This window comes from Dasypus novemcinctus, chromosome 9 (genome assembly GCF_030445035.2).
Source record: "Dasypus novemcinctus isolate mDasNov1 chromosome 9, mDasNov1.1.hap2, whole genome shotgun sequence".
Taxonomy (NCBI): domain Eukaryota; kingdom Metazoa; phylum Chordata; class Mammalia; order Cingulata; family Dasypodidae; genus Dasypus; species Dasypus novemcinctus.
The window spans coordinates 10976414-10990985 of record NC_080681.1 but is presented as its reverse complement, the minus strand read 5'-3'; the positions used below and the strand labels follow the sequence as shown (position 1 = coordinate 10990985).

The following is a 14572-nucleotide window of genomic DNA, read 5'->3' as shown; positions in this document are numbered from 1 at the left end:
TCTTCCAGGCTCCTTACAACCACCTACTCCTTAGACATTTTTGTGCCCCACAGTTCTACCTTTAGTTCACATCTCATTCTTTACTTTCCCTGAGTGTTCTCATCCATGCCTATGACTTCTTTTGCTACCTAGAAAATAACAATTCCCAAGTCTGTTTTGCGAGATGTTCAGAGAAAGATATAAGGAAGCCCCTGGCAAATTTGCTGAAACCACCTTATCCTGTCTCTGGGCCACAACTGACGAGACCACTGATGAACACCTGGGCAAATCTGATTCTCTCTCCCAGAATTTTTATATGTGGGATTGAGATATCCACTCTGTGTTGTTTGCCTGAACTGATGACATGTAAACTCAGAGCTGTAGGGGCATCAAGTCTGATTACTTGAGTGCCAAAGGAGAGAAGCCAAACTGCAAAGAGAAATGAGAATCAAACAAATGTAGTGTGAGAAGAAGGTGTAAGAGATCAGATGAAGAGAAAAGGGGCCTAGGGAAAGGGAAAAAGAGAGTGAGAAGAAGAGAGACTGAAAAAGGCAGCCAGAGACAGTGACACCCAGTTAACTGACCAATTCCTGGAAATCCTGGTAGTCTTTTAGTTCCTGGTTCCAGTCCCTAATGAAGGCCAACTATAATTGTTGCCTTTGGGTTCCCTGAAATAACCCAGTCTGCTTTCAACAAATTTCCTTTTATGTTTAAGTGAGTTTGAAGTGGCTCTCTATTACTTATACCCAAAGTATACTGTTTATATGGATACATACATAATTTATAAATACATCTTAGATCCATATATTATATTATTTAGGGATGTAAAATATTATGTATATGTGTTAATTAGTCTATGTATTAATATTTAAGCATATAAATGTATGTATATATACATGTATGTGTGTGTACCTGAGTAAGAAAACTGGGAGTCATCTCTGACCTCCTGGAGAGATAGGCATGCTTCCCTCAAATTTTCTAAAAATCTATTCCATACATAGAGCACTTAACCCATTGTTTATCAGTCTTTCCATTAATCTGTGAGCAGCCTAGGAGTTCAGAGTTGGGTAAGAAAGAAAAGGTACAAACATTTAACATTTTTGTTGAATATTTACAATGTGCTAGGCATGTTTATAAGAATAAATTAATGAATAGGACTTATTAAAAATATTTATTGAATAACTATTTTTATGATAAATCTTATAGAGATACGGAGATAAGAAAGAGTGCTCTGGCCCTAATGGAGTTTAAAATCTGAAAAGGGGAGAAAACCGAGAGTTCAGAAAAAGAAGAGGTCACTTATCCAGAGGATAAAGGAAAATGAAAGACACTGGGAAAAAATACAAGTATACTCAACTTGCTATAATCTCTCCTCCTAAATTTTCATCCATTTGAACACTGGCTATTCTCTTCAGCTTATTAAGTTTGCTGGTTTTAAAATTGCAAATTTCCTTTCTAGACTTCATTCTAATGACCCAGGATTGTATATCATTAAAAAAAACACTGTGTTAGCACTTATAACCTTCAATCTGTTTACTTATTGGTTAAATCATAAAAAGAACTCTTAAACAGAAATTTGCCAGTTCACAGAAAAAGAAGTGAGTGAATGACAAGGTGTCAGAGACAAAAAGTATAGACTGTTCTTTTGAGAAGTCTGGTTTCCTGAGGGCAGGAACTACACTGAAATACTCTTAGCAGTTATAACCCTACATATTCCTGAATCTGCTCCTAATCTGTTGGTTGGTTTTTTTTTAAATCAGAAAACGTAGGCCCTCCGACTTTGTTCTATTTCAATATTGTCTGGGCTATTCTGGGTCCTTAAACTTTCCATAAAATTTTAGGACCAGCTTGTCAATTTTTGTAAGAAAGCTTTCTGGGATTTTGATAGGGATTATAATTATAGCTCAACTAGGGGAGAACAGCCATCAGAATAATAATGGGTTTCCAATCCATGAACACAGAATCTCTCTCCATTTATTTAGATTATCTTTTTTTTCTCAGCAATATTTTGTAGTTCTTGTGTACAAGTCTTCTACTTCTTTTGTTAAATATATTATAAGTAGTTTGCTTTTTTCTTTTTGATGCTGCTTTGGGTAGAAATGTTTCTTAATTTCGTTTTTTGGAATGTTCATTGGTAATATATAGATACAAAATTGGCTTTGTATACTGTGTATTTGGCAACCTTGCTGAACTTGTTTATTAGTTCCAATAGTATTTTTGTGGATTTCTTAGGATTTTTTACATAGAGGATCATGTCATCTGTGAATAAAGACAGTTTTACTTCTTCCTTCATAATATGAATGCCTTCTGTTTCTTTTTCTTTCCTTATTGTACTGGCTAGAACCTCCAGTACAATAACCAAGAGAAGTGGTAAGAGCAGGCAGGCATCCTTGCCTTGTTCCTGATCTAGAGAAAAAGCACTCAATTTTTCACCATTAAGTATGACATAAGCTGGAGGTTTTTCGTGGATGCCCTTTATCAGGCTGAGAAAATTCTCTTCTATTTCTAGTTTGCTAAGAGTTTTCATCATTAATGGGTGTTGGGTTTTGTTAAATGATTTTCTGCATCTATTGTCCTTTATTTTATTAATGTAATATACATTACTGTAATATACCCTATTAATAAAATTAATTGATTTGAATTTCAGATTTACCTTGCATTCATAGGGTAAATCACATTTGGCCAGGTCATAGTGTATCATCCTTTCTATTTATTGTTGGATTCTGTTTGCTAATATTTTGTTGAAGATTTTTGTGTCTATATTCATGAGGGATATTGTTCTATATAGTTTTTTTTTCAATTTATTTCATTCTTTTTGATTTTTAAAATTTTTAAAAAAGATACTTAGATTACATAAATGTTACATAAAAAGTGTCGGGGATTCAATATGTCCTACCTCTACCTCTCCCATACTTTCCCACATTAACAACATCCTTCATTAGTATGGTACAATTGTTACAATTGATGAACACATATTGGAGAACTGCCATTAAATGTGGATTATAGTTTACTTTATAGTATATAGTTTTCTTATCTCTGACTGGTAGTGTTATCAGGGTAACAGTGGTCCCAGAGTTCCTTTCTGCTCTATTTTCTGAAAGTTTGTGAAGGATTGGTATTATTTCTTCTTTACGTGTTTGTTAGATGGCTGCTCTTTTTTTATATCTTTAATATTTGTATCCTTCACTGCATCTACCACAGTATTTTACTCAACAACTATTTGAAAATGAATTGAATTATGCAACTACACCCAAGAAATGGCTAAAATAGTATCCCCAACAGTGTCCTGAATTCCAACCAAAGGTATTTTTAAATTGAGAATACTATGAAAAACAATCTCTCAACAACTTTTATGTTTTAAAAAAATGAAAGATTTACTTACTAGGTAATAGCTCTCTATCAGCAGTCTCTGTGCAGCTGGGATAGGGGTAAAATAGATGGCCTTTCTCTAATGGGTAAGGAATCATTCTAAAAGCTGAGGGGAAAAAATACAAATGTTAACATTCAAATTTTGTCTCCCTTACCATCCTATACTACAGATTAAAGCTATTTTGGAGATGTATTTTTTATAAAATTTCCATAGAGCATTTTATTTCTTTTTTTTAAACAGGTATTTTAGATAGAAGGAAAAAAGTATGTAAAAGAGTGAATAAGAAGAAGAAGAATTTATTTAGAGAATAGTGAATTGTCTACTGTGGCTGGAGTAAAACTAAAGACTGACTGGGTCCTTCTTTACCTCAGTTTCCTCATTACAAACACAATATATTTAACTTCCCAGATATGAATTCTGTTTCTTGCAGGAGTCTTCATAAAACTGCAATGTGTGTAACTATAGGGCCATCATTGTTGGCAATCTAAACAAGTTTTCAATGGCTCCTAACTTCACATATGAGATTTCACCAAGGTTTTCTATAGCTGAGCATAATCAGCTACAGATCTGGTCCTGGTCCACTATCTGTTTCTGTAAATAAAGTTTTATTGGAACCCATTCATTAATATATTGTCTATGATTGCTTTCATGCTACAAGGGCTGAGTAGTTGTGACAGAGATTGTATGGTCCACAAAGCCTAAAATATTTACTATCTAGTGCTTTACAAAAAGTTTACTAACCCCTGATCTAGATTATTACCAACTCTTGCAAAATTCTTAATAATTTTTTCCAAGAGAATTATTTTAAGAATCTAACTGATAAAATACCTTAGTTAGGCTTCTTTACTTTCTTGGTGATTATAAGAAGTATCTGGAAGTTAATTAAAATGGTCTAAGATTTTTTAAGAAGTCTAATTTTAAAAAAATATTCTAAAAATAGTCCAACTGCATTAAAAAGCTTATAAGCCAAAGTACTTTTCATTTTCTTTACTTAGAAATGTGTAACACAAATAAGCATATTTTATTATAGTGAATCAAGCAAATGCACTTAGCCTAATACCGTAACAGTTCCTCATTCTGCTGTTCGTAAATGTGGCATCAATATAAGTACATTAGGCATTGCCACCAATAAACCAAATTGAGTCCACTTTGAAACCAGTCTGAAAAACAAATTCTTAAGGAAACTGCCAATCTCATTAAAGAATGCCTGTGAATGCAATGATTAGCCAGAGAGATGACTGGCCATCTGGAGAAGCATACTTACTGCCTTCCCACGTACACTGTAACAGATTAAGGGCCCCTTCTATTCGCTTCCAGTGCTGAAGATGAAAGAAAGCATAGGCAATGGCTTCACTATCGCCCCGTTTCAGAATGTGTTCTGGAGGTAAAATAAGACTTTTCATCTCTAGTAAATACTGGAAAAATAATGCACATATAACAGAAAAAAAAGTGTTAAATTCACAGACCCATGAAAACAAAAATTTTAAATGTTAAAGTTAAATTTTGATAAAAAACTTAAACTACTTGAGAGAACATGAAGATCTGATTGGTAACATATATAAACATTATACATGCAAATTCCAAAGATCAGAACATACTATAGGTAAAAATTAGGTGATAAATTACATGTGTGGCCTTGCAAGATACAAAATGGAAACTGAAGCTAAGGAAATAATGTGAGAGCAATTATTTATTTTTCCAAAAAGGAATTGTGTATAAAACATATCAAATACAACTTTTGGAACACTTTGTGGCAACATTTTATTCATTTTTCTCCTATTCCCATTTTATAGATAAAGGAATTTAATTGTGGATAAATTCAGTTAAATTAATATTTACTGAGTGTCCTCAATAAGCACTGTGTTCATTAATGAATACCCCTAAAAACCCTACATCTTCTTTGGAACTTCAAAATGTAATGGGAAAAACACACTTCTTAAGAAAATAACTATAAACAGACTATGGATAAGAGAGATTCTTTTTAAAATTTAGTTTATATATATATATATATATAAAACAACTTGATTAAGATACAAATCACATACCTTACAATTCACCTGTTTAAAGTATACAATTCAGTGGTTTTTAGTACATTCAAAAATATGTGCACCTAGCACCACAGTCAATTTTAGAACTTTTTCATCACCTTGAAAAGAAACTTTTTAGTTATTACCCCTCAGTCTGCCATCCATCCGTCGCCCAGTCCTATACAACCACTAATCTAGTTTTTGTCTCTATAGATCTGCCTGTTTGGACATTTCATATAAACGGAATCATATAATATATATTTTACGACTAGCTTCTTTCACTTAGCATATGTTTTCAAGGCTCATCCATGTAGCATGTTATCTGTACTTCACTGATTTTTACAGTCAAATAATATTCCATTGAAATATATACCACACTTTGTTTATCTATTCATCTGCTAATGGGCATTTGGGTTGTTTCCACCTTTTGGCTGTTACAAATAATGCTGCTTTAAACATTTATGTACAAGTGTCTGTGTGGACATATGCTTTAATTTCTCTTGGGTATATACCTAGGAGTAGAATTGCTGGGTCATAGGGTAACTCTATGTTTAGGATGTATTAATTCTGATTTAGGACCTGAGCTGATATTTAAAAATGTATGGAGCATGGATGAGCAGACTGGAGGTGGGGATGAGGAGAAGAAACTGGAAAACATATTCAAAGAACAGGGCCAGCTTGAATAAAGTCCCAGAGCCAAGAGAGCATAGGGTACGGTGCATTCAAGGGGTCAGTGAGTATGCCTGTTACAGAAGTTACAATCCAATACTTCTTCACATATAATATTAAATTCTCTTTTAAACTCTTAGAAGAAAATACTCATTTTAATATCAGAAGCTATAACCAAAGCAATGTAATCAGTTATTGCACTAATCAAATGCATTAATTACATGAAGAAAGATGCAAAAGTAACCACTTGTATACCATCTTTACTATTAGAGTTAGCCAATTTAAAACAAAACTTTAATATATATATAATATGTATATTTATATATATACACACACACATCTATATATACCACCTCTAAAGACTACGGGCAGAATGCACTTCCCCTACCATAATAGGTTTGAAACAACCTTTTTGATTCTAAACAATTTGATACCAAATTATGTGTCCTAAAGTTCAAACCTCTATTAATTTGTTATAAAAAGAGGAACACTGCAGATGTGTCTCAAAAGGCATATTCTCACACTTCTTTTGCAAGATTCCTCAAACTAATGAGATAAACTACATATACTAAATTTGTAAAATACTTTATAAAACTACTTCAAGGAGTAAGACTCTAGGAAGTATCTTAAAAACAAAAAGTTGTAGTGGTTTCAAAATCTAAGCCTTACGTTATTAATCTATGTGTGTGTGTGTGCTCATTATATTAATACAGCTAGGATATTTTTTCTTCTTTGTTTAAGAAATGTGCCTTTCCAATAATTACTGATCTTAATTCTTATCTTTAATTACACTTACTCTTGATATGTCCAGCTATTTCCTCAAAGTGTAAAAATGCAGTCTGTTCATCAATTTATTTTAGTAGATGTCACAAACTATGAGATTATTTACTAATCCAGTTTGGGGACTTAAGATTTCTCATTCAGTTTCTTAAAGGAATGCAGCAGAGGTTGTGTCCTGGTCAAGCAAAGCCCATTTGCTGCCTGGTTGGGTTCTCTCTCCTTAGTGCCTTGGGCCTATACTCAAGAGGGTAATATTCTTTCTAATCCTCTCTAATCCTTGCCCATTTTTTTAAAAACATAGTAAAAGATCACTCACACCAGGCAGCTGTGGGAAAATGGACCCAAATAGCTGACCTCTGACATGACTCCTTATGCTCTTTGCAAGTGCACTATGAGCTTCTTCAGTAGGAAGCAAAAAAAAAAATGCAACCATCACAGTGCAATGTCCATCATAAAAAGAACATTTCATTTTCAGAAAAAAAAAAAACTGTTTAATATGGAAACCAGGACCTTTCTGTTAAAATTCTGCTTCATTTTATAGATACAGAAGACAAAATATCCCAACTGAATGGTGAAAGCACATAATAGGATTTGTAATTAGTAGCGTTAACAAAGGGTATGACAGTGGATTTTTTTGCTTTGTTTCTTTTTTTGGAGTAATGAAAATGCTCTAATATTAACTGAAGTGATGAACGCATGACTCTGTGATTATACCAAATGCCAATGACTGCACACTTTAGATAAACTACATGGTTTATGAACAACAACAAAATAATGGGAGGGTTGAGGGAAAAATACACCAAATGTAAGATAAAGACTATATATAGTAAGTAATAATATAACTAACTATAAAAAAGTTATATTACTTTTATATAACTGTTCTTTCACAGTTTGTAACACATATTTCACAACAATCCAAGGTATTGCTGGTGGGGAGATTTATGGGAGCCCTGTATGATGTTATGCATGTTTGCTTTGTAAGTTCACAACTTTTACTATACACTTATTATTTACGTATGTTCATGTATGAATAATATACTTCAATAATTTTTTTAAATGAAAAAAAAAACACTAAAAACATTCATTTTTAATGAAACTTAGAATCCTGAGGCTTTAGACTAAACCTCAACATGGCAAGTATCCAATATAATGGAAGGTACTTAGCAAATGCCAAGCAAAGATATTCATTAATAATTATTCAGTAAAACATACAGACAATATCAATTTGTTATGTCAAGAAAATACATTTTTGTAAAGCAACAATATAGCTGTGTTTTCATTGTTTACAAACTAAGTGACAATTTAGCTGGGTAATCAAACACATAAGGTATGTTTATGAGGAAATGAAATTTCAGGTTTTTATATTAAAAAATCTTGGCTATTTAATCATTTAAGAAAAACGAAAACCTTCCTTATGTTGCCTTATATTTTACTACCATGTCCTACCTACTACTTTTGCAATTTAACCTTAAAGCAGAGCAATTATGTCTCACTTTCTAATTAGACACCAAAATAAAATTAGATGCTCAAAATACAAGGGAAATTTTAAGGAAAAGGTACTTCAAATAAATGATAAGATGATAAATTATATTATTCTATCTCTTTCACAAACTGCTATTAGGTATTTCTGCTGCCCAGCATAAGATGTAAGTTACTAGACAACAGAAACCATAGTTTTCACAGTCTACTACAGTACCTAGCACATTATGTCGTGGAAAGCAGGCTCTAAAATTGTTAACTGACTTCATCTCATATATATAGCTAAAACACTTTAAACTCATATTTCGGTTTTACATAAATACATTTTCTAACTCTCTCGGCAAACTAAAAATAACAAATACCCCTGCTACCTAGACTTTTCTATAAAGAAAAAACCCCTGCTACCTAGACTTTTCTATAAAGAAAAATATTGAATGTTAAAAGCTGAGAGTGGTTTTGCTCTATTTGGGTGATTTTTGTTTTTCCTGCTTACAAAAGTACGTGTTCATCAAAGGACTTTATCAAGAAAGTGAAAGACAACCTACCCAAACAGGAGAAAATATTTGGAAACCACTTATCCAAGAAGAGTTTAATATCCAGAATATATAAGGAAATCTTACAAATCCTACAACTCAACAATAAAAAGACAAACAACCCAATTTAAAAAATGGGCAAAAGACTTGAATAGACATTTCTCCAAAGAGGATATACAGATGGCTAAAAAGCAATGAAAAGATGCTCAATATCACTAGCTAGTAAGGAAATGAAAATCAAAACCACAATGAGACACCACTTCACAACCACTAGAATAGCTACTATTAAAGCAAACAAACAAGAAACCCAGAAACCTTTAAGTATTGGAGAGGATGTGGAGAAATATGAACACTCATTCATTGCTGGTGGCAATGTAAAATGGTTCCGCCCCTGTGGAAGATAGTTTGGCAGTTCCTCAGAAAGCTAAGTATAGAATTATCATATGACCTAGCAATCCCTTTACTAGGTATATACCTCCAAAAATTGAAAGCAGGGACTCAAACAGCTATTTGCATACCAATGTTCTGAGCAGCGTTATTCACAATTGCCAAAGGATGGAAGCAACCCAATGTCCATCAACAGATGAACGGATAAACAAAATGGTGTGTGTATGTGTGTGTGTAATGGAATATTACTCAGCAAGCATTAAAATGGAATGAAATTCTGGTTCATGCCGACAACACAGATTAGATGAACCTTGAAGACATTACACTGAATGAAATAAGCCAAACATAAAACAACAAATATTGTATGATTTCACAGATATGAAATAATTACATAAGCAAACTCATATAGTTTGAATTGAGAATGTAGGTTACCATGGGCTGGGTTGGGGATAGGGAATAGAGAGTTAATGCTTAATTTCTGTTTGGGGTGACTGTAATATTTTGAAGATTGAATGGTTGGGAAGTGATGTGGCTCAAGTGATTGGGCCCCCATCTACCATATGGGAGATCCAGGGTTCAATTCCCAGGGCCTTTTGGTGAAGGAAAGCTGGCCCACATGGCAAGCTGGCCTGAGTGGAGAGCTGGCCCACGCAGAGTGCTGGCCTGCATGGCAAACTGGCCTGAGTGGAGAGGTGGCGCAGCAGGATGATGCAATAAAAACAGACACAGAGGAAAGACAATAAGAGACACAGCAGACCAGGGAGCTAAGGTGGCACAAAAGATTGAGCACCTCCTTTCCACTCCAGAAGGTCTAAGGATTGGTTCCCAGTGCTGCCTAAAGAGAAAACACAAGCAGACACAGAAGAACACACAGTGAATGGAACAGGGAGCAGACAATGGGGGGGAGGGGATAAGTAAATAAAATAAAATAAAAATAGCAAATGAATGGTGGTGATGGTAGCACAACCTTGTGAGTGTAATTAACAACACTGAATTACATATGTGAATGTGGTCAAAAGGGAAATTTGGGGTTGTATATATGTTACTAGAGAAAAAACTGAAAGATAAAACATAGGACTGTAAACAAAAAAGTACATGTTCAGTGTACAAAAATGCAAAAACAAAAACAAAACAGTAGGGCTATGACACTAGAAAATAAAGAAAATGAATTTCACCCATAATCTATTTCCAGCTCTAATCCTAATATAATAATCTGACCTATGTTTGCTGGATTTCTTTTTTTAAGCATAATATACTAATTTTAAGCATAATATACTAAGCATAATTTTCTGAAAATAGGATCAAACCATTATGGATAACTCACTTTTTACTTCACAATACATCTTGAACATTTCTTCTTGTCTCTACACAGATCTGCCTAATTATTTTTAATGGTTGCATAGTATTCCATGAAAACTGAGTTATTCCATAAGTTAAGAAATAAGGTTATGCTAGAATTGCACCACCATCCTTAAAAGGCCAAAAAATAACATCATAAAGCAAAACTCATAAAAATGGTTAGGTAAAACTGCTTAAATATTTCAAGAAATGATGGGTCTAAAATTTTACTTTCTTTAACTTAGATAAGTCTAAGTTCTAAAATATATTGTTTTAACATAATGTCTATTTATCAAAAATGTATCAAGTAAGACATAAAATGATGAGTAAGAAGAGAGCCCTGATTTTTAAGAAGTTCCCAGGGGATTAAAGGAGAGTGACATGGACAAATATATCTATCTATCTATATATATATCTAAAGAATGAGGTACTAAAGGAACAGAGAAGAGAAAGACATTATCTCTGCTTGGGAAAACTGGGAAAGACTCATTAATATAAAGGAGATAACAGATGAGCAGGGTTGTGAAGAAATGAATAGAAATGTGCTAGGTGGAGAAGAGTTGGAGCAGATGTACAAAGGTAAGGGAGCTATGATTAGACGGGGCCCATCCAGGCAACAGTGCTGGCGGAGATAAGGAACAAGGCATAAGTGGAAAGGAGTATGGCTGGAGACAGATACCGGGCCCAGGCTGTGAAGGGCTTCTATATATCCAATTCTGAGATCTTGCTCCTAATCCTACAGATGCCTATTAGGTATCAGGTACAGATTTACACCACTGGATAGAAATACAAGCCTGTACATGATGAGGAAAGCCAGAGTTAAAAGGTACAGGTTTGGAAATTATCAGCAAATAAAGTATAGTTGAAGATATAAATTAAAAGACATAAAGGTTGGTATCTAGTATGCTCTGAAGGACATATTACCTCTGAATTACTCTATTGTTGTCTATCTGGAATAAATCAGAAATTGCTTGTGACAGTTTTAACTAGTATTTAACTATAGACAATAGTCCCTTGCTTTTCACTAAAGAAAAAAAAATTCAAGTTACTTTGGAAGCTATAGTTAAAAAGACATAATGATATAAGGTCTGATGGTTTCTTGTATGATAACTCTAAAATTATACCTATTCTTATACTCAAATTCACTTTAATTTTGAACTGCTTTGATCTTTACAATATCTTTAGATTACTTTGTTTCTATTACTTTGTAAATCTTACAACAGCTTTGACCAAAAGCAATATAATTCTGACCTGAAGCAATGATAATGCTTTATAATCTTCTTCCTCTTAAAAGCAAAGGTTAAAGAAAAATCTCTCTGAAGGCATCTGAAATTAAGGTACTTTCCTCTTGATCAGTCATGCACACAAAGAACCAATTTTTCTCTGCAATTAGTTTTCTCAGTGCACATTCTATGAGATTGGACAGGCCGGCTGAAAGCAGAGTCCACATGGATGTGAATTAGAGGGAGACTAAAGATAGTTTCTAGATAGAAAGTAAACAGAACTGCTACATGAATAAACTGAAAGAATATAAAATACTACCTAACAGTTCCAGGAGAAAATGGAAAGTGGTCTTACACTGAGAGAAGACAGAAGTGAGGCTAGAAGACAGAAGTGAGGCATTTGCCATAGGAAAATTCCTTTCCACATCATCCCATATAGCAGCACCTCAATAGATAAGCATTTTACATCTCAGCTCTTCCATTTAGCCCACAGTTCATAAAATAGAAAGCAAAGGTCTCACTGCACCACTTTTTCTTTTCTCCCTCTACTCCTGATATGCCACCCAGAATCTCAATCCAGTCCCTGTTTCCATCTTACTTTTATATATGTTTCTAGAATATAAAGAGTTTAACACAAGAAGTGCATTGGCTGGCGGCTATCCCTTGAGTTAGCATCTTCTGTCATGGTTAGGACGAAAGGCTTCAACTCCAAACAAACAGTAGATTTTACCTTCTCTGTATCAATTTATTTTTAAAATTTGCTTTGCAAAAGCCAACAGGCAAGATCTGATTTCTTGGCAGCATAAAACCAAAATAAGTTTAATTGTAAAATACATAAAAATTTTAAAAAGCTACAGATAACATATTCCTAAACATGTACTCAAGTCATGGATACTTACTAAACAACTTTTTGTTGCTGTTTTGTTTTTATTTTTAAATATTCTACTTTACTCTTGATGTGAAGGCTTCTTCTGTAAGACATAAGTAGTCCTCAAGGTATAGGCTAATTTGGATTTGTTAATTCCTGTCTCAAGAGCTTTACCTTCACATTATCCCAACAAAGGAATCCCCAAATCTTACACATTCTAATGCTGTAAGCACTAAAACAATATTCACTAGTGAAGAGGACATACTGGGACAGCTCAAACAGAAAGAGAAAATGGATAACGGAAGCACAATTAAGCAATGATCTCATGACACACTGTTGTCTGACGCTCAGACACTGTGCTAAGCACTTCACATATATTATCTCATTTAAACAGAAGGCATGATACTGTTATGGTGCTTTCTATGCTGAGTCAGGTTCTTTTTTATTGAGGTATACTCTTAAAAGTGTAAAATGCACAGATTTTAAGTGTGCAGTTGGATGAGCTTTGACAAATGTATACAAGCAACACCCAAATCAAGACATAGAACATCCCCATTACCACAGAAAGTTCTCCTTTCCAGTTAATCCCCTACCCCAGCCACCTGAGATCACCTGTTTCTGCCACTATAGATTGCTTTTGCCTTTTTTTTTTGTATCCAAAATGTTTATTGGGATGGTATCCCACTCATTTTCCTTCAGGGTGCTTTCAGTGCTGCTTCCGTCTGAAGGAGCATCCTTCTGTAAGCCTTGCTTTTCCTCCTGTAGGTTGGCAGAGGACAGTGGAGCAACCCACACACAAAACTACTGTTTGTGCATGGCTAAAGACCGTGGTGATTTTATAGCATCCTGGGCATTTTACATCCATGAAGTAGGAATTGGGGCTCTGCACCAGGCGCTTCTTCTTGTGTTTCCTCTTTTCCTCTTCTGGAGAGGGATGGAGGAGGTCCTTTGCGAGAGGCATGTTCTCGTGAGGAGGTCGTCACCGCCGGAAAGGCACTTTTGCCTTTTTGTGAACCTCATACAAATAGAATCATTCAACACACATTCTTGTTTCTGGCTTCTTTTGTACTACATTGCGTTTTTGAGATTCGTCCATGCTTTTGCTTTTATCAGTAACTCTTTTTATTTATTTATTTATTTTTTTTTTTTTTTTAAAGATTTATTTATTTATTTAATTTCCCCCCCTCCCCTGGTTGTCTGTTCTTGGTGTCTATTTGTTGCGTCTTGTTTCTTTGTCTGCTTTTGTTTCTTTGTCCGCTTCTGTTGCCGGCAGCAGCACGGGAAGTGTGGGCGGCGCCATTCCTGGGCAGGCTGCACTTTCTTTTCACGCTGGGCGGCTTTCCTCACGGGCGCACTCCTTGCGCGTGGGGGCTCCCCTACGCGGGGGACACCCTTGCGTGGCACGGCACTCCTTGCGCGCATCAGCACTGCGCATGGCCAGCTCCACACGGGTCAAGGAGGCCCGGGGTTTGAACCGCGGACCTCCCATATGGTAGACGGACGCCCTAACCACTGGGCCAAAGTCCGTTTCCCACAGTAATTCTTTTTATTGCTGAATAGTATTCCACTGAATAAATACATTGCAATTTGTTCATCCATTCACCTGTTGGTAGACATTTGGATTGTTTCCAACTGGCAGCTATTCTGAATATTCATGTATAAGTCTTTTTGTGGGTATATGCTTTCATTTCTTTGGGATATATCCTTGGAGTAGAATTGCTAACTCATAGGGTAGGTGTATGTTTAGCTATAAGAAACTGCCAAACAGTTTTCCAAAGGGTTGTTCCATTTTATATTCCAAGCAGCAATGAATGATAGTTTCAACTACTCTGAATTCTTACCATCTTACCAGTCTTTTTAATTTTGGCCATCACGGTAAGTATGAAGAGCTACCTTACTGGAAGTTCATATTGCTTTTC

At 34.7% G+C, this 14572-nt stretch overlaps 1 protein-coding gene across 12 annotated transcripts in view; it reads right to left on the bottom strand.

Annotated features, from left to right (window-relative positions):
* ST7L (suppression of tumorigenicity 7 like) overlaps positions 1-14572 on the bottom strand; it is a 147163-nt gene that overhangs the window by 70485 nt on the left and 62106 nt on the right. For 10 of the 12 annotated variants that reach the window (XM_058303041.2, XM_058303033.1, XM_058303038.2 and 7 more), the window contains 2 exons: positions 4614-4764; positions 3362-3454 (listed from right to left, as the gene is read on the bottom strand). In XM_058303041.2, the coding sequence (XP_058159024.1) occupies positions 3362-3454; positions 4614-4764 (244 nt within the window). The remainder of the gene's footprint in view (positions 1-3361; positions 3455-4613; positions 4765-14572) is intronic. The other 2 variants (XM_058303035.2, XM_071217198.1) reach the window with 1 other exon arrangement.